Source organism: Pituophis catenifer, unplaced genomic scaffold (assembly GCF_029215685.1).
Source record: "Pituophis catenifer annectens isolate HBS135680 unplaced genomic scaffold, rPitCat1.0.hap2 SCAF_2, whole genome shotgun sequence".
Taxonomy (NCBI): Eukaryota; Metazoa; Chordata; class Lepidosauria; order Squamata; family Colubridae; genus Pituophis; species Pituophis catenifer.
The window spans coordinates 264,455,212-264,482,991 of record NW_027256882.1 but is presented as its reverse complement, the minus strand read 5'-3'; the positions used below and the strand labels follow the sequence as shown (position 1 = coordinate 264,482,991).

At 38.3% G+C, this 27,780-nt stretch overlaps 1 protein-coding gene across 3 annotated transcripts in view; it reads left to right on the top strand.

The window, feature by feature from the left end:
• PIK3R1 (phosphoinositide-3-kinase regulatory subunit 1) overlaps nt 1-27,780 on the top strand; it is a 61,198-nt gene that overhangs the window by 7,831 nt on the left and 25,587 nt on the right. For all 3 annotated transcript variants that reach the window (XM_070938842.1, XM_070938843.1, XM_070938844.1), the window contains 2 exons: nt 4,246-4,955; nt 26,208-26,300. In XM_070938842.1, the coding sequence (XP_070794943.1) occupies nt 4,622-4,955; nt 26,208-26,300 (427 nt within the window). In that variant the 5' untranslated portion in view covers nt 4,246-4,621. The remainder of the gene's footprint in view (nt 1-4,245; nt 4,956-26,207; nt 26,301-27,780) is intronic.

Here is a 27,780-nt window from a genome sequence, read left to right as displayed (position 1 = left end):
GGTACAGCACAGAAACGGCATTGGTCGCGTTGGTGGATGATCTCTGGAGGGATCGAGACAGGGGTTGTTCCTCTGTCCTGGTCCTGGTAGATCTCTCAGCGGCTTTCGATAGCATCGACCATGGTTCATGCTGCAGCGGTTGAGGGGGTTAGGAATAGGGGGCACCGTTTTATGGTGGTTCTCCTCCTTCCTCTCCGACCGCTCGCAGTTCGTGTTGACAGGGGCAGAGGTTGACTTCGAGGCTCCTCGCATGGGGAGTGCCGCAGGGGTCGGTCCTCTCACCCCTTCTGTTCAACATTTATGTGAAGCCACTGGGCGAGATCATCCGTGGTTTTGGGGTGAGAGTCCACCTGTACGCTGATGATACTCAGCTGTACATCTCCACCCCAGACCACCCCAACGATGCCCTTGATGTGATGTCTCGCTGCCTGGAGGCCGTGCAGGTCTGGATGGGGAGAAATAGGCTTAGACTCAACCCCTCCAAGACTGAGTGGCTGTGGTTCCCGGTGTCGCGATATAGTCAGCTGGTGCCATCGCTGACTATTGGGGGTGAGTCTTTGCCCCCCACAGAGAGGGCTCGCAATCTGGGTGTCCTCCTGGACGCACAGCTGTCTTTAGAAGAACATATGACGGCCGTGGCCAGGGGGGCTTTCCATCAGGTTTGCCTGATTCGTCAGTTGCAGCCCTTCCTGGATCGCGATGCCTTGCGCACGGTCACTCACGCCCTTGTCACCTCCTGACTGGACTACTGTAATGCTGTCTACATGGGGCTCCCCTTGAAAAGCACCCGGAGGCTCCAACTGGTCCAGAATGCAGCCACGCGGGTGGTTATGGGCGCAACTCGTGCCCACGTGTCACCCCTCCTGCGCGAGCTGCACTGGCTCCCAGTGGTCTTCCGGGTGTGATTCAAGGTGTTGGTTACCACCTTTAAAGCGCTCCATGGCATTGGACCTGGGTACCTTCGAGACCGTCTTCTACCACCAGCAGCCTCCCACCGGCCAGTCCGCTCCCACAGAGAGGGTCTCCTTAGGGTGCCATCGGCCAAATTATGTTGGCTGGCGACACCCGGGGGGAGGGCCTTCTCTGTGGGAGCCCCTGCCCTTTGGAATGAACTGCCTCCAGAAATGCGTAAGATCTCCGACCTACGTATATTTCGCTGTGCCCTCAAAACCTTGTTGTTCCACCAGGCCGGGCTATCAGTGTAAAGATTTTAATTGGTTTTAAATGTGGGATTTTAAATTTGGGGGTTTTATAATTGAGCCAATTATTTAATAATTTTAATTATTTTTAAATTTTGTTTGTCTTTGTGCTTTTAATTAGGCTGTCCACCGCCCTGAGTCCTTCGGGAGAAGGGCGGAATAGAAATAAAATTATTATTATTATTATTATTATTATTATTATTATTATTATTATTATTATTATTATTATTATTATTATTATTAAGATATTTATTTACAGTAAATTTATTGGCTGCATATCTCCAGTGCAATTTGGATTCCATAATTGAGCCCATAATCATGATTGTAAATTGTGAGGATTGCTAAGTGGAAACTGGCAAAAAATGCCAAAAATCACAATCACTTGATCATGGACACTGCAAACAGCCATAAATGTGAGCTAGCGCTCAAAATATGATCACATGACCACAAGGGGGGGCAGTGTGCACCATCAGAACTCTGGGATTGGATCATCATAGCTTTTGTAAGATCTGTCATAACTTTGAACAATTGTTTAGTGACTAGTCATTAAGTGAGGATTATGTGTGTGGGAGTGGATGGGTCTGTGCATACACACACACGTGCATGCAGTACAGAAACCTGGCAAATAATTTTCCAAAACTCAATACATTTCTCATTATTTGAGCTACTGTATTTTAGGATATTGAAGAGTGTGCTGCAGCTACACATAAAGATTCTTCATACATGACATTTAAAAGTTGTCCAAGTATGCCCTTTCTTCTTTCCAGATAGAAGGGTAGTGTGGTCTGGGCTCCTCTTTTCTATTACTTTGGAAGCCCAAAGTATGGTTGATTTTAAAAATTGAGTGGGTGGGCTAAAGGGTGAGTGATAGATGAAAACATAAATAAGCCCAAAGTGAGAGGACATATTTTGGGAGAGAAATAGCTGCACAAGACTGCACACATAGCTCCAAAATACATTTCCTGCCATAACTACAATAAAACACATGACCTTACTACTAATAGTCAGCAAAAAGTTACAGATTTACCATGGCTTGAAATTGGTGGGGAAATGTTGGATTGGGGGTGAGAACTACAGTATTGCTTTTCCCAATATGTAAAGTGATGAGATATGACTATTTAAATCATGGCTGCAGATAAGATGAAGCCACCGTTACATAATCATGGGGAAGTTTCAGGTTTTCATGTTGGGAAATAAGTGGACAGCCTATGATCCACTGTTGACATCTTTGGGAATACGTTACAACAGCTCTACTTCTTCTTACATTACCCAAGGAACGTGTTACCTTGTAGGAAAATTAGGAAGAAAAAGCTGCCAGTTTGAACTATTGTGACAATAAAAGCCATTAGATCTCCAATCATCTGGTTTGCTTGGCTTAATTCTTGTTTGCTGTAAAGATTCTTATCTAGTCACTATTATCTGTTGAGATTTTTTGCTTAAGTTTTAGTTTAGGGAATGAATTTAGCCGCAGTGTGTAAAATCAGGTGGTCAGTGATTTGCTGATTAGCATTATGGCATTATGCTGCTGTTACATATTGTATGAAGTGGAAGACCAGACGTTCTGTAGTTTGAGAAGAGAATTGCATTTAATAGATACAATAATGGCTTAGCCATTAAGAGACAATCTTCTATGCGCCGAACAATGTGGCTTCACAGTTATATTTTGTTCATTTAGTTCTTAGAATAACTTGGAAATTTGTCTTAAATCAGAAAGTAGCATCTGTAGGGTGCTGATATGCAATAGACAAGTCTCCTTGAACTTGTTACAGGTTGTGTGTGTGGGGGGGGGGGGGGGTGTTGATGGACACGTGCAATTTTGAGAGCACATTACTTTAAAAAAGGATACCATGATGATATACCTAGTTACAGAAGACAAAGTTACTTGAATGCATAAGCTTAAATGGCTCTACACTGTTTCAACTCTTCTACCTGTTTGGTCTCTATTAATTAAACTCTTTTTTCTGGCAGATGGGCAAAAGTGGGAAGTATTGGTCTGCAGCCATCCACCATTTTAGTTTCTAAGAATCCCTCAAGGCAGGGGTCCCCAACGCCCGCACCACAGCCCACTACCAGGCCTTTAGCCCTTCAGAACCAGGCTGCGGAAGTGGTGGTAAATGAACATGTGTACGCATTCCCCACTTGAGCAAGCAGCGGGCAAGCACAGGTGATTATGCAAAATGGAGCTGCTCGCCGCTTGCCTGGTCTTACATGAAACCATCCCCTCTCCTCCGCCCCACCCCCCAACCCGCCAGGCCAGTCTGCAAAACTGGAAAGGTTGGGGAACTCTGCTCTATGATGTGAATGGATCCCAATGCATTTTTGGAAAAGATAGATTATGCTTCAGAATGTGTTTGCTTTGGGTATATTTACTACTCAGTTATCTATTATATATATGGTAGTCCTTTAGATTTGAAGACTACATATTGTTGGGCAGTTCCTTTGGATACAGAGGTGGTTCTGAAGTCCAAATCTGGAAGCACAGAGTTTAGTACAAGGAGGGCACTGGAAGTCCATTATTGTAGAACCCATAGGTATTATCCTGTGACATCACACATGGTTTTCTATCATTTTTTGGCAAAGCTTGTCTTGCAAGCTGGTGGAAGCTTCATTGGACAAGGCTCACCACAGTATCATTTATTAAAAACATTTAAAACAGCTTGATATCAGGGAATTGTCAGAAGACACATATTACTGTTCAGAGTAGCAGAGAGGATTTTTATCCTATCTGATTTGCAATCAAAAGAATCTTTTTCGGACCTATTTGGAATTAAGTATGCAAACTTTTTTTTTTTAATCAGAACTTTATCTTCTGTTTTGGATTTTATCTACGACAATGTTCTCTTTGTGAAAAAGTTACCATGAAGAAAAGTTGCCACTGTGGCCATCCAAGTATTGTTGTCCTCCAAGTCTTAACTCCCATCAGTCCTCTCCTGCATTATCCATAAATCAGAAATATTGAGATTTGTAGTGTATAAGCATTTGGATGACCATCATTGATGCCTGAATAATTGCACTAATTTTGTGTCTCATTTTTTTTTCTCCATAGGTAAAGTATGTGCAGAATTCCACAACGAAGGTTTTAAAAAAAGTGAACATTATGGCAAAGTTATCAGAAGGAAGTTCAGCAAAAAGTAACATTCACCCCACCTTGAAAATCTCTGCAATTAAGTGCCAAACAGATCCAAAAAAGAATTACCGGTAACTGGGAATCTAAATCACAATTTCTCCTGATCTAAATACAAAGAAACAAAAATAACATCAATGCACAACCACGGGTTGTGGTGCCTTTTTCATATTTGAGTTACAGTCCTCATAATTCATATATATCTCCATGTTTAGAACTCCTTTAATTGTATATACAATAAATCCAAGTTAGAACTGGCTTGTTGTTCATTAGAATAATTGTGCTAAAATTTGCCAAAATGAGTGCAGAAGGATACCAGTACAAAGCTTTATATGATTACAAAAAAGAACGAGAAGAAGACATCGACCTACATTTGGGAGATGTTTTAACTGTGAATAAAGGTACTTTAGTTGCTCTTGGATTCAGTGATGGAGAAGAAGGAAAACCTGAGGAAATTGGTTGGTTGAATGGCTATAACGAAATGACTGGGGAGAGGGGAGACTTTCCAGGAACTTACGTAGAATATATTGGAAGGAAAAAAATTTCTCCCCCTACTCCAAAGCCTCGTCCGGTTCGACCACTACCCATGGCACCAAGTCCTGCAAGAGTCGGAACAGAGAGTGATCAGTCAGGTTAGTGTTTTGTTATTATAATAAAACAGACTAAATAGCAGATAATTACCTTGCTTCTTTCCCCTCAGGTAATTTCGATTCTTTAGCACTTCATGCTGTAGAATATTAACACTGCAGGTGGGAAGAAATTAGTTTAAATATTGTGTAGGGTGTTAAATAATGTAAATGAATGTAAATGTAAAAGAAGCAAGTTCATTTAATAACAAATGTGACTAGAAATTATTTCACACTATCTTCATAGTTCTTTTAAGTAGGCAAACATCTATTAAAAGTAGGGAAGTATTTACCACTCTCTTCTAAAAATGTTTCTTCTACACCTGAGGGATTTCTGATACAAATGTGGGAGGAAAAAGAAGCCCAGTATTGTAAGGCACATAATCAATCTGCAAAGATGGCAGATCTGACCAGGTCCTGAGTGCCCAATCTCAAAATTCAAGTCCCTTAAAACATTCTGACAGACAAGTAAACCATTGTTCCAATGTATAGAAAGGAGAAAATTCTGACAAATTTAACTGGTGTTTCTGAATTTATTTAAAATCATGGCTCCATTGCACAATAAACATGTAAAGGTTTTTTCATATAATTTTGTTGTTTGTACTCACAGTATGTGCATATTGGTTTCTATTCAAAATCTTTTAATAACTTGACTGATAATTAGTCTGGGATAATTAAAATTGAAAACTTGAAATCAAATTATGTCGGTGGCTTTGAGTATTACCAATTAAAAGATAAGAAACAACATTTAAATAGAGTCAACTAATTATGGAATATGTCAACATTGCCCAATTTGAAGTCAGTGGCAATATACTTATGTAAGTGGTTATTTTCTTTCTCCTGTTTCTCTTCCACCATCCTTCTGCTTTAAAATAAAACAGTACCCTGTCCAAAGTACATGAACAGATTTCTAAAATGGAATTTCCCCTCCTTTTCTTCTCCTTAGTGCCATGTGTCCCCAGATTTATTCCAGAAACTTTCCCAATAATGTTTGGGGAGAAAGATGCCTAGAAATTGATTCTCCATTGAGTCTGTCTGTTGCATATGAAACATTATACTGGTAGGCAGATTCTTCCCAAACTAAAAGAGATCATACATAATGCACATACTGGTAATCTCTGAGTTATGATAGTTCACTTAGTTCACTTCAAAGTTGTGATATAACCCTCCAGTACTTATGACACAGTCCCGAAGTTACAAATGTTGTGGCACCACAACAGTCATTCACCTTTATGAATGACTGCAGAGGGTCTGCAACATTTGCCCTACCTATTCCCCCCTCCCCCCGCTTGTGGATATTCACCTTGCAAAGAACTAGCAAGCCTTCGGTTTCTTGGCCTGCTTCGGTGCTTCAGGCCGTTGGTGCATTCCCAGAGAATGGAGGCCTAAAATACAGCCAAATCAAGTGAGATCAATAGCACGAGATTTGAATATGAGGAGCATTGTATAAGACCTCCTTGACTTTATTTGGTCAAGTTTATATTTTCTAAACTTCACAGTTTCAAACTGCTGTGTGCCTCTTAAGTGGCGGAGAGTCTGAAAAAGTGTTTTTTTACTTTACTGCTTGGAATTACCATATTTTTCGGTGTATAAGACACACTTCCCCCCCCCAAAAGTGGGTGGAAATGTCTGTGCGTCTTATACAGCGAATGTTGCCAAAGCCCCACCCACCCACACCCTTTGGCCTCTGCCTCCCAGCAATTTGCCTCCTTGCAGCAAATAGCAAACAGCCTGGTCAGCTTCAGCACAGCCTGATTTAGCACAAGCAGCTGATTGGTGGTTGGATCTACCTCCCGGAATACTGCCTATCAGCTGTTCCAGGGTGCGAGGATTGTCATCGCCCATCGCTGCTGCCACCTATTGCCACCTCCGCGTGCCCCATTTTTGGCCTCTGAGTGTCCCATTTTTGGCCTCTGCGCCAAAAATGGGCACGTGGAGGCGGCAATAGGCAACAGCAGCGATGAGCGGTGACAGTGGCAATGGCTGATCCCAAAGCCTGGAACAGCTGATAGGCGGTATTCTGGGAGGCAGATCCAACTGCCAATCAGCTGCTTGTGCTAAATCAGGCTGTGCTGAAGCTGACCAGGCTGTTTGCTGTTTGCTGCAAGGAGGCAAATTGCTGGGAGGCAAAGGCAGATTTTTTTTTTCTTGTTTTCCTCCCCAAAGCTAGGTGCGTCTTATAGTCCAGAGCATCTTATAGCCTGAAAAATATGGTAGATTGAAAAAGCCATTTGTTTGTGTGGTTTACAAAGTACATCTCTGTTGTGGTTTCCCTCTGATACATTAGTTATGATACATTTTCTACAAAGTTTTCCTAAACATATAAGGTTTTCTATAAACATGTTCTACTTGTGTTTTTGCTTATGTTAATCAAACTAAACAGCTTGACACTTAGTTCAGTTGTTTTGGTTAATCAGACAAGTGTTTTGTTGTTTTTAGGAGCACTTAGGTTACTTTTCATCTGATTGAAACTCTAATCCCATGTTTGGAAGGCTGATGTTTCAATTAAGCTTTATTTACAGTTGAGATTATTTTAATTCATAAAGTTGACACAGTAATGCTGTTAAAAACAGTTTATTCTCAGCAGAGAATTTCCAAGTAGTGTTGTAAGTTTTATGCAGAACTAAGATTGATGCAGAAACTGTTGATTCACTGTAACAAAAAAAAAAATTGTTGTGGCAGCTTTAAAATTTTAACAAATTGTTTAGTACCAGATATTCACTTATCATTGCCAGTAACATGATTACTATGGTTTGTACTGTTTGCATTTCATTTTCTTCTAGTCTTGGAGTTTATAATTCCCTTGATTGTAGTGCTTTTCGTTCTGTTCATATTTTGAAAGAAAAGAATCACACAATGTGCATAAATATTGTGGCTTTCAAATACTAGAAGATTTCTTCCAGTGATGCTGATGACTGGAAATAATCAAATTATTTACTCAGACCTTATGATCTCTATTCTTGGACACCGAGAAAGTAGTCAGTGCTATATGGCCACAACCATTGCTAGACTTCACTAAATAAAATTCTAGCACGTCATAATTTATATTAAAATTTTAGACCTTTAAGTTTTGTATGTTCTCTTGCTGATTTCGGCAATCTTGAGAGAAAAATATAAATCTCCTCATTCTGTATTCATATGCCCAATATCAATGTTTCCCCCATAGCCGAATGATCACATATGGCAAAAGTTGGAAAAAGCAAATGCTTAGCAAGCCTCTTCAGTTCCTCTTAAATATAATTATGTAGAAGTCATGAGATTTTATTGCACATTGGATCTGTTTCCCAGGCAAGCAGTTTTTTTAGCCCATTCAGTGAGATTTTTCAAAACATTTTTAAAAAGGGAGAAATGTATTTCATTAGTTTTGTTTATTCTATTGATAAAATAAAGGCAACACAATATTTTATAATATTCTGTTGAAAGGATTATTTAAAAAATGTGGTTAGGAACATTATAGAGAGTGGGTAATTACCTCAGTAAGCATTGCCAATGTATATTATCAGGAAAAGTCACAAATTTACTCAAGTAATATCAAGAGTAGTTTGTAAATTGTATATTAGAAGAAAATACCAAAATAATTTTCACCTATTTATGAAAATCTAAATAAAGTATAATAAAACTGTTGAAAATGCATAGAAACATCCACTTCCTTCCTTTCTTTAAACTCTGTTTCTTTAAATAGAGAATATTGAGTAATTATGTGGTTTTCTAAATGTATTGATTTTTCTTTAAGAATTAGATCATTAAAGCCCATGATAAAGGAATGGCATCTTATCTTTTGTTCCCTGGGCACAATAAATATAATACAGTTGTTTATGCAGTAGCTGTAATCCATAGTCTCACTAGAATCTGCAGGAATACTAAAAAGATGCCAGATTGCTGCCCATTTCTGCAAGTGTGAATATTGCATCACAAGTATAACTGTTTACTGATGTGGCATGCTTGGTAGTTTGTTTCAGTAGGGCTAGTTAAAGATGAAAAGAGTGTGTGTGTGTGTGTGTGTGTGTAAAGAAAGAAGCAGACATCCTGCGAGCTCCGGGACTTAAAATTTTAAAATAATTAAAATTTTATTTAACTAAGCTTTCGTCAGCCATCTGCTGACATCGTCAGAGTATTAAACTACCATTACAGAGATCTCTGCCTATATATTACAGAGATCTCTGTAATGGTAGTTTAATACTCTGACGATGTCAGCAGATGGCTGACGAAAGCTTAGTTAAATAAAATTTTAATTATTTTAAAATTTTAAGTCCCGGAGCTCGCAGGATGTCTGCTTCTTTCTTTACTAATATACCTGGAACTCGTATTTTTAGAATAGTTTGTTATATATATTGATATATATATATAGATAGATAGATTTTCAGCCATCTTGGTCATAGTTATCCCAAAAGTGGTTTTTCAAGAGGCAGAGCTAAAGAAGCTTCTTGGATGAGAAATGGCCATTCACAATAAGCTTTTTTTGTGAGTGGCATGTACTTTTGTACTGGTGAGTTGATTGATGTGTGTAGTAGGATAAGAAATATTAGATTTAATGAGAAAGAATGTTAATTCTTAACAACAGGTTTTTTTAGTACAACCATTTTCCAGTAAAATTTGTTTTTCAGTAAAGATATGACTAAGGCCTAAAATTGATTTCTCACTTTCCATGCACAATCTGTAGTAAAATTGGTAACTATCTTTAAACTGTTCTTTGACTCCACCTCCTGGTTAATACTGGAAATACATCCAATGCCAAATTAATGGATTTTAAATTAGTAAAGAAACAAAGGCATATTTTTTTCCAGATTTGAAAGAAATGTAATTTCAGTAATACAGTGATGCTTCACCAACCATTGTAAATAATGGTGTTTAACTTGGTAATTCCTGCTGAAAAAAAACATACACAGATTTTCAACTTGTCTGTTTTTGGATTTATTTTTTTAATGTCACATTGAATACACAATGAATAAAATTTCATCTCCCTCCCTCCTCCCCCAGTGTAGGGCGTAATCATTATCTGAGAAATCTTTTAATTGAGGTAATATTTACTATCAGGAAAAGCCAGGAATAGGTTAGTTATGTTTCAGTTAGAAAGATAAAAGGAACACCTTTTTTTCTGCAACATGTGGTTGTTCGCAACTGCTGAATTCTTGCCAAGGATAATTCTGAACCATTCTGTCCTCTTAAATCTTTATTTAATGCTATTTACAGATATGCTGCCTCTTGTGAAAGAACCCAGATGTCTGCATTGCAGCTGCTTATAAGCCCTTTGCATGTTCAGCTTGCTTCAAATTTTGTATTTAGTTAAACAACCATGAAATCAGTTTGAAGGCTAAAATCTGAGGAATTATAAAATTTTAATAGCTTGGAATGAAAAATGTGCTTATGTTATATTTAATAGAGTTTGTAGATTCAAATCAATTATGTTGTAATACTTTGTCAGTTAGAGAATTGAGGTACCTTATTTCAGTATAGCTAACAGTACTCAATTTAAATATATTTCAAAAGAAAGGCTGTACATATTGTAATTGATTATTAAAATTGCTAAGTCCTACTCCAAAATTTATTGCAATAATCGTATCTTTGCACAAACATACATAACGCACAATTCATATAAGAACGCTTAAAAGCTCTGTTGACTAAATATAAAGGTCTTACAGTGCTTAAATTGACAATATTTTTAGCATAAGAGAAGGGGAATTTCCCAGCGGTGACACAGTCACTTGTAGCACATCTTTAAAACTCTTTGTAGTCCCAAAGTCATAAATAAAATAGGTCCAGAAAATATTTTTATGCTCTAACTTAATTAATTGCCATAAATTAATATAATTAATTGACACTATTATATTTAGTGATCGTTAACACTTTTAAAAAGGACACCACAATAATTTTATGTGCTACATGAATATATGTTCCGATAGTTAAAACTATTTCAGTGTATTTATTTGATTGCTTATTTTAGAAGTAAAACACTTTGTGTGTGACACTTTGTGTCAGACGTGGGAATCCAAGAACGATTAAGCCTCAGCCTAACCCTATAGACAAAATCTTGCCAGATTAAAGCACATTCTGCATAACTATCTGATAAATGCTGAGAAGAAATTAGGGAGGATCCCTTCCATTCTGCTTCCTGCATAGCAACAACTCAAGGTTGATGTTTCTCTTCCCCCTCCCATTAATTCAGCATCAATTTCCACCACATTTAAATTACTACTCAGAAGCAAATCTTTTGTGATTTTAGTAAGACTTATTTCTAGGGTAAATATAGCTCCCCTCCCCCCATGCTAGTTTGGTATTTTGAAAGTTTTAATCCTAATAGATCTGCATCCCACCAGGATAGAGAAAGTCTTGCAAAAAGAAAGGACATACACATTTAGTAAATTATTTTCATTAAGTAGGAAATTATTTCTTTTAATTTACCAGCCTTGTACAAGTAACTCCTATGTATTCAGAACTGTAGAAGTGTCATTGACAAGTTTCAAGCTGTGCATTTCCCAAGCCCAGATAAGATAGACATTGGGGAAGCAAAGTACTGTTTATATGTTTGCTGAATACAAAATTCTTTGCCACTCTAGTTAGCACAGATCTTTCACTCATCATTGGCACTAACTGAATATTGTATAAGGTTCATGATAGGTGACAAATAGATGAATAGCACAATTTGTCTGCCATGATTACTTTTTGTTCTAGGTGATAATTTTGCCATAATTGCACTGAGCTGTACATTCAGGAAGAGATGTGGTGGCTCAGTGGCTAAGACGCTGAGCTTGTCGATCGAAAGGTTGGCAGTTCAAATCCCTAGTGCCGCGTAATGGGGTGAGCTCCCGGTACTTGTCCCAGCTTCTGCCAACCTAGCAGTTCGAAAGCATGTAAAAAAATGCAAGTAGAAAAATAGGGACCACCTTTGGTGGGAAGGTAACAGCGTTCCGTGCGCCTTTGGCGTTGAGTCATGCCAGCCACATGACCATGGAGACGTCTTCAGACAGTGCTGGCTCTTCGGCTTTGAAACAGAGATGAGCACCACCCCTTAGAGTCGGAAATGACTAGCACATATGTGCGAGGGGAACCTTTACCTTTATACATTCAGGATTTCTAAGTCAACAAATTTGCATTTGTGTTTCATTTTATTAATAGTCAAAGTTTGCCCCTTTGACTGCATGATCCTGTTGTAACCATCTCAAAGGTTATTTCTGAGAATGGAAATCTGATAATTCTTGGAAACTACTCCAACTGTTACTGGGGTGGAAATTACCTTGTACTGACCAGCTGCAAAAATGTAGAAATGAACACCGCTTTCTCTCCTTTTGTGTAAAAAGTCTACGATGCTCAGAGATTTATTCTTGAAGTACAGGACTGCATTATATTTATTTATTATTTATTTATTATTTGAATTTCTATACCGCCCTTCTCCTTTCGGACTCAGGGCGGTGAACAGCCAGATAAAAAACATCTATACAAACATCACAGTTAAAAATAAAGTTAAAATAATTTATAAATTTGGCCCATAATTTAAAACTTGTCAATTAAAATAAATATTAAAATTTTTAAAACTAACCCTAAAATCAGGACAGACCAGCTAGCTGAAAAAAATAAGTTTTTAGGGCCCGATGAAAAATCCGGAGGTCGGAAATCACTCGTATCTCTGGGGGTAGATTGTTCCATAGGGTAGGTGCCACCACAGAGAAGACTCTCCTCCTGGGGGTCGTCAGCCGGCATTGTCTGGCCGACGGCACCCTGAGGAGGTCCTCTCTGTGGGAGCGAACTGGCCAGTGGGAGGCTATTGGTGGCAGAAGGCGATCCCGTAAGTACCCTGGCCCTAAGCCATGGAGCGCTTTAAAGGTGATCACCAACACCTTGAAGCGCACCCGGAAGTCCACCAGAAGCCAATGCAGCTCGCGCAGGAGAGGAGTCACATGGGAGCGCCCCGTCGCTCCCATAATCCCCCGCGCAGCCGCATTCTGCACCAGTTGGAGCCTCTGGGTGTACCCCAAGGGGAGCCCCATGTAGAGAGCATTACAATAGTCCAGACGAGAAGTGACGAGTGCTTGAGTGACCGTGCGTAGGGAGTCCCGGTCCAGAAAGGGGCGCAACTGGCGTATCAGGCGAACCTGACAAAAAGCGCCCCTGGCCACGGCTGTCATATGCCCTTCTAAAGACAGCCGCGCATCCAGGAGGACACCCAAGTTGCGGGCCCTCTCCGTGGGGGCCAATGATTCGCCCCCAATAACCAGCGATGGCGTCAGCTGGCTATACCGGGACGCCGGCAGCCACAGCCACTCGGTCTTGGAAGGGTTGAGTCGAAGCCTGTTTCTCCCCATCCAGACCCGCACGGCCTCCAGGCACTGGGACATCACTTCCAAGGCATCATTGGGATGGTCTGGGGTGGAGATGTACAGCTGAGTATCATCAGCGTACTGATGGAACTCCACCCCAAAACCACGGATGATCTCACCCAGCGGCTTCACATAAATGTTGAACAGGAGGGGCGAGAGGACCGACCCTTGCGGCACCCCACAAACAAGGCGCCTTGGGGTCGACCGCTGCCCCCCTGTCAACACAGATTGCGACCGGTCGGAGAGATAGGAGGAGAACCACCGCAGAACGGTGCCCCCCACTCCCAGTCCCTCCAGCCGGCGCAACATGATACCATGGTCGATGGTATCAAAAGCCGCTGAGAGGTCTAATAGGACCAGGATAGAGGAATAACCCCTATCCCGGGCCCTCCAGAGATCATCCACCAACGCGACCAATGCCGTTTCCGTGCTGTACCCAGGTCTGAAACCGGACTGGAGCGGATCCAGATAGACAGCTTCATCCAGGTACTGGGGAAGCTGTCGCGCCACCACACTCTCAACAACCTTCGCAATAAAGCGAAGGTTGGAGACTGGACGATAGTTAGCCAAAATAGCCGGATCCAGGGATGGCTTCTTAAGGAGAGGCCTCACCACCGCCTCTTTCAAGGCGGCCGGCAGAACACCCTCGCTCAAAGAAGCGTTAATAATCCCCTGGAGCCAGCCTCGTGTAACCTCCCGGGAAGCCAGCACCAACCAGGAGGGACACGGGTCCAATAAACATGTGGTTGCGTTCAGCCGTCCCAAGATCCTGTCCACGTCCTCGGGAGCCACAGGATCGAACTCCTCCCAGATAACACTCTCAAGGCCTGCCTCAGTCATCTCGTCTGAACTAACCCAGTCGGCGGCCAAGTCTTCCCGAATCTGAGTTATTTTATCATCCAGATACTGTACAAAATCCTCAGCTCGGCCCTGCAAGGGGTCCTCCCGTCTTATGGGATTTAGTGAAAGAGAGATTTCAGTTCTGATTTCAAATTGGAAAATTCCATATTCAACTCTAGTTGAAATCTGATAAAATAATTATTCTCTTTTTATGTTCTTAGCAATAATGTGGATAGATGCAAACCTAATCATGGAATTTTTCTTTAAAATACGTAAAATTCCATTTAAAAAAAGAAAGCCTATGCTTTTGTAAGAATGTTGATGCTATCAATATTTCTCTACATACTGAATAATGCTAACATTTGGATTTTTCTCTACTGTTTACTTTGTGGTGCCCTGATTCTTTCTCACTCTGAAATATCAACCTATCCAAGTCAAAATCATATAGGGATATAATCTAGATACTGTTTATTCATACTTCTCCTTTATGGGGTTTTTGGCATATAAAAATGTCATTGCCAATGGTTTTTTTTTTCCTTTTTAAGAAATAGACAAAGTGTGTATGATTTTTTTAAATCTTAACACCTTAGGAACAAAACAGCAAAATTGTACAGTTTCTAGTTAACTTTTATTATTATATCTATACATTTATTATTATTATTTTCTCTTGAGACAAACTCAAGAAATGGTAAGTTGTTGATCTTAAGCTTTTGAACATATTAAGCTAGACCTCTGAATATCTTGTAAATTCATGTGATGCTTCAAATTCAAAATAGCATATAATTGGCGTATATAAGCAATTTTATGAAAAGCATTATTGAGAGATTTTTTTCCCCCAGCAGCATTTAATTTTGACTTGACCTCTTTGTAGGCTTCAGAGTCTTGCCTGGTAGTAGGAGAAAGTGCTGACAAATGCACATTCACTAACACAGTGGTAAATATCAAGAATTGTTTTATTTTACAATAGATATTTAATCATCCAAGTAAAGGGACTGCTCCAGTTCAGTGATGCTGCATATTCTGCTTTTATTTTAAAATTTTTGTTAAAAAGAAATTAAGTACCATACTAATTCGGGTTTTTTTTTTTTTTTTTTTTTTTGCAATTTCTTTTCTGCTACAGGTTTTTTTTTTTTTATAATGACAGTAATAACCCTCTTTAAACTGAATAATTTTAACTGCTAGGCATCTTTAGCTTGTTCTGGTTACACACTATGAAAAAGCGATCTCATGTAACACATTTCCTGTTTATAATACATTGGCAACTGTCTTTAGTGATTCAATCTTCAGAGTTCACACAAAATGCATCTTTAAATTAGTATACTTTAAATTAGTACATCGATGGAACTTCTAATTTACAGTGCATTATTGACAGATCTGCTGACTTATGCACACTATAAGATGGATCTGTTAAATTCTTGATAATTTTTAAGGTAAGTTTTGTGGTGAGATATTGCAGAACAATTTGAGGAAGAGAAAGCATGTGAGACTCAGCAGACCGCCGGAACAGATCCTTGATAACTGCAGGTGTGTCTCAGCTTCTTAAAAGCATGACTGGCTAGAATAGCCTTGTTAATTGAACTGTTCTAGGTAGCCTAGAGGTCAATTTTGGCTGCTGTTTAATGAACATGTCTGTCATTTGAGACCTTCCCCCGCTGCTTTCTAATAAGACATGTTTCTTCCTAGTCATTTCTGTCATGAATGAAGGTGGATATACGTGTCCCAGGATAATGTTGCAGGATCCAATCTGGGTTGGTCACCAGGATCAGAGGTTTTGGATGGGCTCTAGCATGAGTCCGAAAGTTTGGAAGACAAAACCTCTGGTCCCGATGACTGACCCAGATTGGATCCTGCAGCCATTTACTGCAGCCATAATTCTTGTTCTGCAATATGTTTTTTTGTGTGTGTTTAATTGATTGGTTTTGCAGAGGTTATGTTCTCTCTTTTCTTTCCCCAATGTAAAATGATATAATGGTGAATTAGGAGTGGTTGGAGGCAAGACCGTAATAATTTTTATGTGATTGACCAAATTAAATCACTTTTAGAAACAATTCATAAAAGCTCCAACCCCACTTCAAACTTCACTGTGTAAATTTTCTATGCTTGAGGGCAGAAAATTTTTATATTGTATGAAACTATATATCTCTGTTTACTATCTTTATTGAAACATAATACTTCAAATATCTTCAAATTGAGGTATTTTAACATTAATACATACATACTGTAATTGTTGAAAGCACCATTAAAATAAAAACCACTATCAACAGCTCTTCGTTCAGATTGCATTACTAACTTGAAAAGGGGAAGATTGATATAGGTTGGTGTAGTTTTTTAAACTCCAGATGTTTCCTCCAAAACACATATGTGAAGTCAGTTTATTGAAGAGAAAGTCAAAATGTCTTTTTTTTTTTTAGCTTATGTAACATATCTTCAATGTACTATTTTAGTTGAAAGCTAAATCTCAGTGGCTAAAATACTTTAATAACAAAATTATCAAAAGATTCTTGTTTTTGTTCTCATTTATTTCATAGCAATTTGCAGATTTTGTCTGAGAAAGTAGCATAAAATAGGACTTCAAAAATAGCCTTGGATTGCTGTTAGACCTAAAAAATCCCAGGATTAATTATTGCTATTCCCATGAATAATCATTTGAGTTCTGTATTGTATTGTTTGGAAAGTATTATTAAATACTGCATAGGAGCTAAATGGTTGACTTGTTTAGGTTCAGCTAATATTGATGGAAAAACCTGTGAAAAACATTTGAGTTGCTTAACTAGCTAGTTGCATAACTAGCTCATATTTTGCACATGAATTGAAATATAGTTATTTCTTTGGCATGATGCATAAATTAGTTGTAGTCTGCAACAGTTGGAAATAAGTCTTTTAAGAAAGTGATATAGATAGGTGCTTAAATAAAAAGTAAGTATACACACACACACCTGCATACACACATACATACATATACATATACATACTTGTCTACTGGGAAATTAATGTCAAGGGCTTTTTTCTAAGTAGCTAGAATTGTACTAACAGCACTTTGAAGGAACAAAACCCTGTAAAGTTGACTATAACAATGCTACATAGACTGTAATAACAGAATCTTGAAAGTCTGTTTCCCTCTCTCTCAAACCCCAGTGACATAGAGTAAAGTTTTAGCTACTTTCTCATGCATTTCCTGGGTTTAACACACATTTGTTTTTGTAACTATTTCTGTATATTTACTCCAAGGTCATCTTTGTGGCTCTCCTCAAGTATATTGGTAAAAGACCATAATTGTGTAGCATGACATTTCAAATTCTCCTTCTCTCATGCATCTCTCATTGGGGATGCTGCACCAGATACATGGTGCAGCAAGCATTTCTGAGATATTTTGATTACTGATCACCTATTTTTTTTCTCAAAGTAAGTGACTATAAGTGCTATAGTATCCACTTTATGTACTGTGTACCCTAAGTAGATCTTATATCAGTGGTGCATTGCTTATTACGTGTTGTTGTGGGCAATTCTCCAAAGCCTTGTGACTTGTCCTCCTGACTCTCATGTAGTATGTCTTTCTGCACTGCCATTTGTATTCGTATTAAAGAAAATTAGTTCTGCAATCTCCCTTGGAACGTATGTCTCCCCTCAGCCCTGTTTGTCTTTCCTAAAATAATCTTTAAAACATCCTTTCTTGGTCAATTGTGGAGCCACATGACCTTCTTCCTTCCTTCCTTCCTTCTTCCTGTCTTCTTCCTTTTGAAATTGAAACATCTAGTGACAAAAGCTCTTAGAGAATTGATGGAAATGTTCTGACATTGTAACCTTCCATCACAGATTTAATTCTATCTGATCTTGGAAAGTGGAAACTAAACTCCTTGATATTTGTGAGTTCCTGTAAGCCAAGGACTACCTGTAAAAGGAGTTTCTAGGTATAGCCATGAGAAATCCAATTCATTTTAAATGCTACAGATTTTGTAATACAGAGAGAAACTAGACAGTTTATAGCCACAGAAGCAGCATGTAGCCTCCAAGTTCCCCTTTTTCTGGCCAGGACTGCTGAAAACTGACAATAGTTTCCCACAGTTTTGAGATGGGAAATACATAGCAACTATGTTATAAGCCCTAAATAAGTGCACCATATTTAAAAGCAACACGATTGATATATTATGTGCCATCAATTGGGGGCCATTCTTAGCAGCCATCTAGATAGATTTTTTTAATGACACTGTCCCTAAACTGGTCTTTCAAGTATGGCCCCCAAAAGGTTGCCTCTCATTGAAACAGATACCTTTAATACTGTGGACTAATACCGTTTTTGAAATCCATATGCATTTTCTTAGATGCTTCAGAACACTCAAGAATGTATATAAACAAGTTCTTTCAAATCACGGCGGAAGCCAAAAACAGTGTTGATTCCTGGAAGTTGTCTGTACAAGGCCTTGCATTTTACTTTGCAAGATTTTTGAAAGAAGTTTGCCATTGTCCTCTTCCTAGAGTTTAGAGCAGGGGTGTCAAACTCAAGGGCCACGGGCTGCATCCGTCCCGCAGGATGTTTAGATCTGGCCTGCGGGGCCACCCTGGAAACAGCGAAGGACCGGCCTGCGGTGCCTCTGCCAGCGAAAATGGGCCACAGCCGTCCCGAGCTCCATTTTCACTGGCAGAGGGTTGCAGGAGGCCGTCCCAGCCGAAAATTGAGATCGGGAACCTATTTTCGCTGGCAGAGCAATCGGGTCACCACAGGCGCCTTGACATGAGTGACATCCAGCTGGTCACGCCCACCCCGGCCCCCCAAGGTCAAACACAATCCTGATGGGGCACTCAATGAAATTTTGTTTGACACCCCTGGCTTAGAGAGAGACTGGCCCAGCTGCCTTTGTGCCTAAAACAGGCTGGAACTCAGTCTCTTAAGTTTCTAGCCTGATGTCTTAACTTAACCAAACTGGCTCTTTATAATCTTTTAACAATGTGGACTTTAGTTCAGAATAAAAAAATAATGTGGATATAAAGATAATAAAGGGACGTTTCTAAATACACTATATCATGAGTAAAAAAAGAGCCAAAATGTCCCCTCTGTACATTGAAGCTTTTATGCAAGATGTGAAGTGCCTGTTTTGGTTTTTCAGCTCTTCAATATCCTGAGAGTATTTTTTCAAATTAGGAAGTTCTGTGTCAGATTTCTAAACTTTTTTTTTTTTGCCAATTTCTTTAAACTTTAACTTCATTTATGTCTTTTTTAAAATAAAACATCTTGCTTTTCATAACAGTGTACAACATATATAATAATCAAAATAGAATTTTACTTAACTTCATTTGTAAATACGGTCTCCATTTATTTCTTTGGAACATCACTATATGTAATGCTTTCATTTGCATACCTATTTTTGTTCCTTGTTTTTTTTTTCTTCTGCCTTTTAAATCTGTGACATTTTAAAAAATTGGTAGGGAGAATAGGAGCGATGAACAAGAGATGGATGGAACATAATAATAACTATAATTTTTGAATATCAAGGAATTGTGAATGTAGACTTATATAAAGGCAATTACTGCAGGAACCCATTTGTGCGTGGCAGAGCAAGTTCTGACAATTTATAGGAAAGTACATGTGTGTGCGCTTCGTTATTTGATTGTTTTAGGAGTGTGTTTGAGTTGGCAGATCGACATATTGAAGCTTATCTGCTGATAATATTACAACTTGCTGGGGAATGTGAAAAACCGGAATATTGTCTGTCTAGAAATCTTCAAATCTTACTGAGTAAAGTGGGTAAAAAAAAGTAGAAGTAAAAGAGTCTTCTCTTGAGTTTCTTGCCCACCCATTATCCAGTTACAGGGTATATTGTCTCTTCTCTGACCATTATCTTGTCAATATCTCTTTGCCCAGGATCTTTCCCATATACCATTATAGCAGTGGTGGGTTTGAATTTTTTTTACTACCGGTTCTGTGGGTGTGGCTTGGTGAGCGTGGCAGGGGAAGGGTACTGTAAAATCTTCATTCCCACCCACTCCAGGGGAAGGATACTGTAAAATCTCCATTCCGTCCCCAATCCAGGGGAAGGTTACTGCAAAATCTCCATTTCCTACCAATCAGCTGGGACTTGGGAGGCAGAGAATAGATGGGGGCAGGGGCAGTCAGAATTTTTACTACTGGTTCTCCAAACTACTCAAAACTTCCGCTACCGGTTCTCCAGAACTGGTCAGAACCGTCTGAAACCCACCTCTACATTATAGGTAATGACTGGCAGATCAAAAAGAATTCTAGGCAGTGTGATCTATTAAAGGCTCATTCTTGATTCCAGGTCCAAACTTGTTTGAAGATGTCATACAGTCACATGGTTGCCCTGGGAAGCTCACCATATTTATGTATTATTTTGGTTCTTCCAAAATGCATATTAGATCTTCATGTTGTTATTTTTCTTTCTGGATTTTTATAAAAGAAAGCTGGTAGAAAAAGTGTCATAATTTTTGCGAATGAAAATGCTACTTTATCCGCAGTTTATAGAGTAGCAGCACATAACAGATATTTTTCACTCATAGTCATATTGGGAAAAAAAAAGAAGTTCCAGTTGGAGCCAATAAAAAACATCTGTTGCCTTATTTATAGCTCCCATTTCCAAGAAGTAAATTCTTTAGCACATGAAAAACTGGATGACAGCTCATAATTCATAAAGTTACCACAACCTAATCTGATAGTACATCATGTACAAAACTCCTCCCTATCATACAGACAATATCACTTCCTTTTAACACGAGATACTGTGCTGCATATTAAATTGGTGGCCTACATATTTTGGAGCACTCATTATAATAATTAAAAGATAATACAGGACCATAATACTGTACTGTTACAAAAAGTTGTCTCAAAATCAGGAACTCGCTATTGGAAGATGCATTTTATTAGCGTATCACCACTGTGTTTTGTTAGAAACCAAATTTTCTTTCATTCCCAAATCTGTTTTGCTTTATATTATATTGATTCTGATTTAAAATGTTTGCTAAATCAGGCAGCCACTTCACACACCCTGATGATTGGCTCTGAAAAAGGAGGAAATTGTGAAACAAAGGTATACCTAATACATGTACTAGCAGGGAATGGAATATCCTTTATAAAATAGAATAAATCCAAAAAATAAAGTATCCTTCAAATCAAGACTGAGTTCAGATTTTATTGGTAACATGATGGAAGTGTTTTGTATTAAACGTCTCACCCCGCTTAATTGAGCGTATTGGGTACAATTATAGAGAAAGTTACATTACTGAATCCCTGTTGAATCATTGCATACAAATCTCATTATCTATGTTCTTGAGAAGCTTTAATTTACTTCTGAAGGACAATCTCCTTTCTCCTGATCATTGTCATTTTCCAGATTAAGTAAACCTGAGCATCTTTTCACTTGTCTATTTAGTTGAAAGTGGCTGGCTATAAAAGTCTGGTTTGTGTTTGTACAGCATGAACCTTGACTATAAAATTCACACACATCAGTCATGTTTATCTATATTACAACAATCTGTTGAGTAGATGCATATTAATTCCTTTCCCAAGAGTTCTGCTCCAACACAAGTCTCTAAACATAAAAAAATAATTCGGCTTTGGAGGTAAATCATAATATTTGTCTCCTGTATAGCTGCTTCTAAATGAATTTCTTTTTTCCATGCTATGTCCAGTTACGTGTAGAGGGCAGATTAAGTTATAAATTTTGTTATATCCACTTTCATGCTTCCTCAGGCAGTAATGAAAAGTTTGAGAACTTGCAGAGCCAACTTTCTAGCTTTAATTTTCCATGCACCTTTGCCAGGTAATAACTCTGAAGATCTCTTTTACTGAGAACTCCTCCAAAATGTGCAGCTGTGTGCTGGTTTCATCTTGCAGTTTATAACTATGTTGGCAGTGTTTAAATACAAGGTATGTTGTCAGCTCACACGTTGTCGTTGCTAAATACTGTTCAGGCCTGTCTCCATTAGTGAAAGGGGAGAGCTTGTAGATTGGAGGAATCTCAATCTCTTTTTAATTTGATTGGTTATTACGATGACAAGATAAAAATAGAACTAGCATTTCTGCCCTATCGTTAAACCTGGGATAAACGCTTAATGACCAATGAAGAAGACTCACTGGGACATTTTCAGTGGCTTGTACATTTTGGAGTCAATATGGCTTAAAATAAAACTGAAGAGAGTGCTTTTTCATGTGGGAAAACTAAGATGATTACTTTAAGTGAAAAATTGATACTGGATTGTAGCAAAGAAATCAGCAAAGTTGTTCAGATTCTTAAGAGTGGACTTGGGTCTCCAAATCTCTGGGCAGTTTTACAACGCACTTCAAAACAGAAGATACTTTTAAAGTCAGGTACTGGTTGTTACGTTTTGTTTTTGTTTTATTTTGTGCATGATCATTACAGATTGCATGTTCGCATTAATATAGTATCTTGATCAGGGGTGAAATGTAAAATTTGTTACTACCAGTTCTGTGGGCGTGGCTTGGTGGGGGGGAAGAATGTGACTGGGTGGGCGTGGCCAACTTCTTTTTTTTTTAACTTTTCAAAGCATTTTTTCTGCAAATGCAAAAAAAATGCTTTGAAAAGCCTCTGCCGATCAGGAACACAGCTGGGATCGTCAGAGCCTTTTCAAAGCATTTTTTTAACCACCTCTTCCGCTGAAGAGATTGCAGAAAAAAATGCTTTAAAAGTCTCTCTGATGATCCCAGCTGAGTTGCCTGATGTTTTAAAAAATGCTTTGAAAAGCCTCTGAGATCCCAGCTGAGCCATGCAATCATCAGAGGCTTTTTTTTTAACTTTTAAAAGCATTTTTTCGGCGGAAGAAGTTGTAGAAAAAATGCTTTTAAAAGTAAAAAAAAAAAGCCTCTGATGATTGTGTGGCTCAGCTGGGCATGGTGGGGGCGCAGGGATTTTTGCTACCGGTTCTCCGAACCACCCGCCGCCATCACTACCGGATTGGGCGATCCGATCCGAACCAAGAGCATTTCACCCCTGATCTTGATAAAGTCTTAGTTGTAGGCTAGTTTAGTTAGTTATATTCTTAAACTATTTCTTTTTATGGTTTGGTTTGGTTTGATTTACATATAGTCCTCAACTTAACAACCATAATGGAGCCTACCCATTAAAACCTAAGTCATGATGGCTATAAAATAGATCACCTCACATGACTGATCAAATTTTACGATCTTTTTTGCAGCAATTGTTAAGTGAACCCATTGTTCACTATGGACTAATTTTGCTGGAAACTGGAAATAAATGGTGTTTTTCAGGAAAAAATTAATAAAACATGGTCACATGGCCCTTGGGACATTGCAGGCAGCTGTAAATGTGGGCCAGTTGCCGAGCACCCGAAATGCAGTCACATATCCTGGGATCAACCATTGGAACTTCAGAACCTGGTCTTAAGTACCCATGAGGAGGTCTCATTACTTCGATCATTAGGCAAACGGTATTTCTCAAAAGGGGACATGGTGGCTTAGTGGCTAAGACGCTGAGCTTGTTGATCAGAAAGGTTGGCAGTTCAGCGGTTGGAATCCCTAGTGCCGCCTAATGGAGTAAGCTGCCTTTACTTTCCCCAGCTTCTGCCAACCTAGCCATTCGAAAGCATGTAAAAATGTAAGTAGAAAAATAGGGACCACCTTGGTGGGAAGGTAACAGCGTTCCGTGCGCCTTCAGTGTTTAGTCATGCCGGCCACATGACCACGGAATTGTCATCAGACAGCTCGGCTTAGAAATGGAGATGAGCACCGCCCTCTAGAGTCAGGAACGACTAGCACATATGTGCAAGGGGAACCTTTACCTTACTTCTCCGTTTAGCTTAGTTCTAATTATAATATTTTGATAAATGTATAATTTTCTGCTCTATTGTTTCTCATCCATATTCAAAGCTTGTTTTGACATTGATAGGTGAATTATTATATTTTATTCCAATCTGTTATCATATGTTTGCAGCATCGTTTTAAAAAGTAAAAGCATCATAACTATATCTGGCCTTTTTTGTTTCCTGATTTTTTTTTCTTAACCTAAATGAGCACAAAAGATATGATTTCCACCACCACCACCAAAGGTGGAAAGTTAATGTTGAAAGTCCCAATTGTAGTGTACGAGTAGCCCCTGACTTACAACCACAATTGAGCCCAACATTTCTGTCGCTAAGCAAGACAGTTAAGTGAGCTTTGCCCTATTTTGTGACTTTTTTTTTTTTTGCTTTCTTAATCAAATCACTGCAGTTGTTAATTGAATCATGCGGTTGTTAAACAAATCTGGCTTCCATCATTGATTTTGCTTCTTGGAAGCTAGCGGAAGGTTACAAACGGTGACCACATGACTCTGGGACAGTGCAACCATCATAAATATATGCCAGTTGCCATTGCCTGAATTTTGATCATGTGACTGTGAGGATGCTGCATTGATCGTTAGTGTGAAAAACACGTCATTAAACACTTTTTTCAATGCCATTGTAACTTCGAATGGTCACTAATCAAATGGATGTAAATCAAGGTGTAATGGAATAGGGAGTTTATACAATTTAAGCTTTGCAACTGGAAGAGGTTCCTTAAAAAAATTGAAGTGTATTAAAATGCCCTTTTTTGGTAACGTAATTGTTCATCCTGATTTAATTATATATTTAATTACTATGAATAGTATCTACTGGGATGTTTGTTCACTGTAAGCAGTTTCTGTAAAAGAAATTAGTTCCTTTTGGGTCCCAAATTCTCTGAAATGGAAAATTGAAGAGTATATAATGAACTTCAGGGCACAGGGACAAAGAAGTCTAACCCTTTCATTTTAGTCTAGTACTGATGATCTTACCTATTTTGGGTAATGAAACATCTGGAAGGAAACAACCAAGTTCAAGAGAGCACCAATTATTCCTCATTTGAACCCTGACCTACAAATACTCTTTATTGGTACCTTTCATTTCCATCTAATTTCAATCAATTTTAATAAAACTTATTGGAGTGTTGAACTGGATGAGATGAGGGGAAAAAAGCAAATGCAAGAAAGAAAATCCTAGTTGTCCTAGATAAATTGCATTTTAAATAACAATATTTCGTCTAAAACATAGATTCATCTCCAGGAACATTACAAACATCATCTTGGAAGAAAAAGATGCCCTATTTCCTTCCCTCATTAAAATATTATTTTTAAAATCTTGCTTTCTCGAATGATTTCTTTGCAGAAAATTAGAAAGGCTTTAATTAAATTGTCCAGCACATTAAGGTTATCATAGTATGTGCACATTTAAAAATAAGCTCCACTGAACATTGGATTTATATCCAAATGAATTTAAATTGGATAGCACTTGACATATTTCAGAGCTCAGCTTTCTCTTTATTGTAGCATCCAGGTTGATTGCAAAAATATTTCTAAGTCTGTATCATTTAGTTTTGCTAATGGCATGCAAAAGAATGAAAAAAGTTTCTTCCAAAGTATGTTTTAGTATATCTATTTAATATAGTAGTTGTGTATGTGTATGCATGCATGCATGCATACATACATACATTCATACATACAGAGAGAGAGAGAGAGAGAGAATTTATCTCCTGTATTTCTTTCAAAATGTTTGCTTTAAAACCTCACTGCATTAATGGTTCATACAGAATCACTAGCTGGTTTGTGACTGTAATGAAAGAAAATATATAGCTCTCTCAAATGATCCTGGATGATAAACTTTAAGATGGTTACATAATTTTTTATTTACGGGAAGGTTTTATAAAATGTGCACCTAGGAAATCTCACATTGTGCCCAATAATTCTACGTCATCTCAATGACAAGGGAGATGGACAAGAAATAATAGCAAGAATGCTGAAAATTACTACTACATAAATGCAAGCCAGCTGTGTGACCTTGGAGAAACCCATATTTTTTAAAGAAGGAAAATTATGACATGGGAATGCCCACTTCATGCTACCACTGATTTGTCTATAATTTGATTTAAATATGAACTTTGATGTTGCAGCATCAAATTTTATTTTAAACAAAATTATCATGTATATGAAGGACAGAAGGAAAAAACACAAGTACAGTTGATAAAGGGAAGTTGTTTGATATTTTAAATTTAACCAGGTGCATTATATCTCAGTCTTTTTATAGATTTCAAGTGTAACTGAATTTTATTTGTTTGTTTGTTTTACAGTTTTTACACTTTCAGATCTTTGTGAGCAGTTTTCACCTCCAGAAAATGCACCACCTCTTCTTGTGAAATTAGTGGAAGCTATTGAAAGAAAAGGTATGAATAGGGTAAAATATAAATTTTAATAAATTGGTATAATAATGTATATGCTTCTAAAACACTCACATTTATCTGTGTGAAACAGTGCATTGTAGGGCAAAAATTTTTGAATCGTTGTACCTCAACTTTGCTAACTTACAGAATGTGCCCAAAATCTGGAGTCTATGATTCCTGTGGAATTAAATGCAGCTAGTGAGTTTATTAACATATTTAACAACGTTTTCCTAAAACAGCTAAGAAACAGACATAAAATTGAAGACCATGTAATTTGCTTAATTGAAGCAAATTATTTTGTCTTTAAGGTTTGACAAAAGAATCTCTTTTATAAAGTTAATCTAAGTTACCTCACATACTTTTATTTCCTTACGAATGGCTCAAACAAGCAAAATACATAACAGAAAAGTATTTCCTATGCCAAGGAATTATTCTCATTCTCTCTTCCTCCCCCTCCCTCCCTCTCTCTCTCTCCCTGTCCCCCTCCCTCCCTCCCTCTTAATCCTATTGTATCTTTAAGTCAATATTGTCTTTGGACTAGTCCCCACAGTTTTCTTGGCAAGGTTTTTCAAAAGTGATTCACCATTGCTTCCTTCCAAGGGCTGAGAGAGAAGAACTGGCTCCTTCATGCTATGGCAGGATTTTAGAACTTACGGTGTCTTAGTTTCTAGCCTCAACCACTCCACCAGGCTGTTTCCTCTGCACCAAATTATTTCACTTTATCTCTTCTTACCATGATTTAAAACTTATTTTGCTAAGTTTTTCAATTTATACTGAAGTTAAAAAAAACTTTCGCTATTGGTGATGGTGCAAAAAGTGTAAGGGAGTTGGATAAAATTTCTTAGCATTGTGCTTGCTGCCCACAGCTTCTCTTGCGTGGGCCAAGTGTTAATGGCAACAACCTCAAATACTTCCTTTGATAAGAAGATAGCACTTGCGCTACCTTCAACACATACAACACATGCCTGATTTTGTTTTACACTGAACAAGGTATACACTCCCAACTTGCCCTAGGTTTTCTCTATTTTCAAATGTATTATATGAAAAGGTATATGAAACAAACGTACAGATAAATTTTTTTGCAGTCAGTTGTTTCTGAAAAACAAAAGGCAAAAAACTGCCACAAGTTATATTCAAAACAACTCTTTTAAACTAAAATTAGGCTTTCCAGCTTCTAAGATCAGGGTCTCCCAGCTTTTCCAAACAAATATTTAACCAAAGATGTCAGCTTTTCTGAACAAGCAAATGAATGTTCAGAGGCATTCTGTTATTCATCAGTTGAAATATTACTGCAGGTAGTCCTTTGGCTGTTAAGTGCTGCGGTCATTAAGTGAGGCATCACAGGACAGTGACTAGCAATGCTATTTCTGCATTTTCCATCGACTCTGCTTGTCAGACTCCAGCTGTGTAAAGCACAGGAATGGCAATCATGTGACACCAGAATGGTGTGACAATTGTAAATGCAATGGTTGGTTGCAAAACT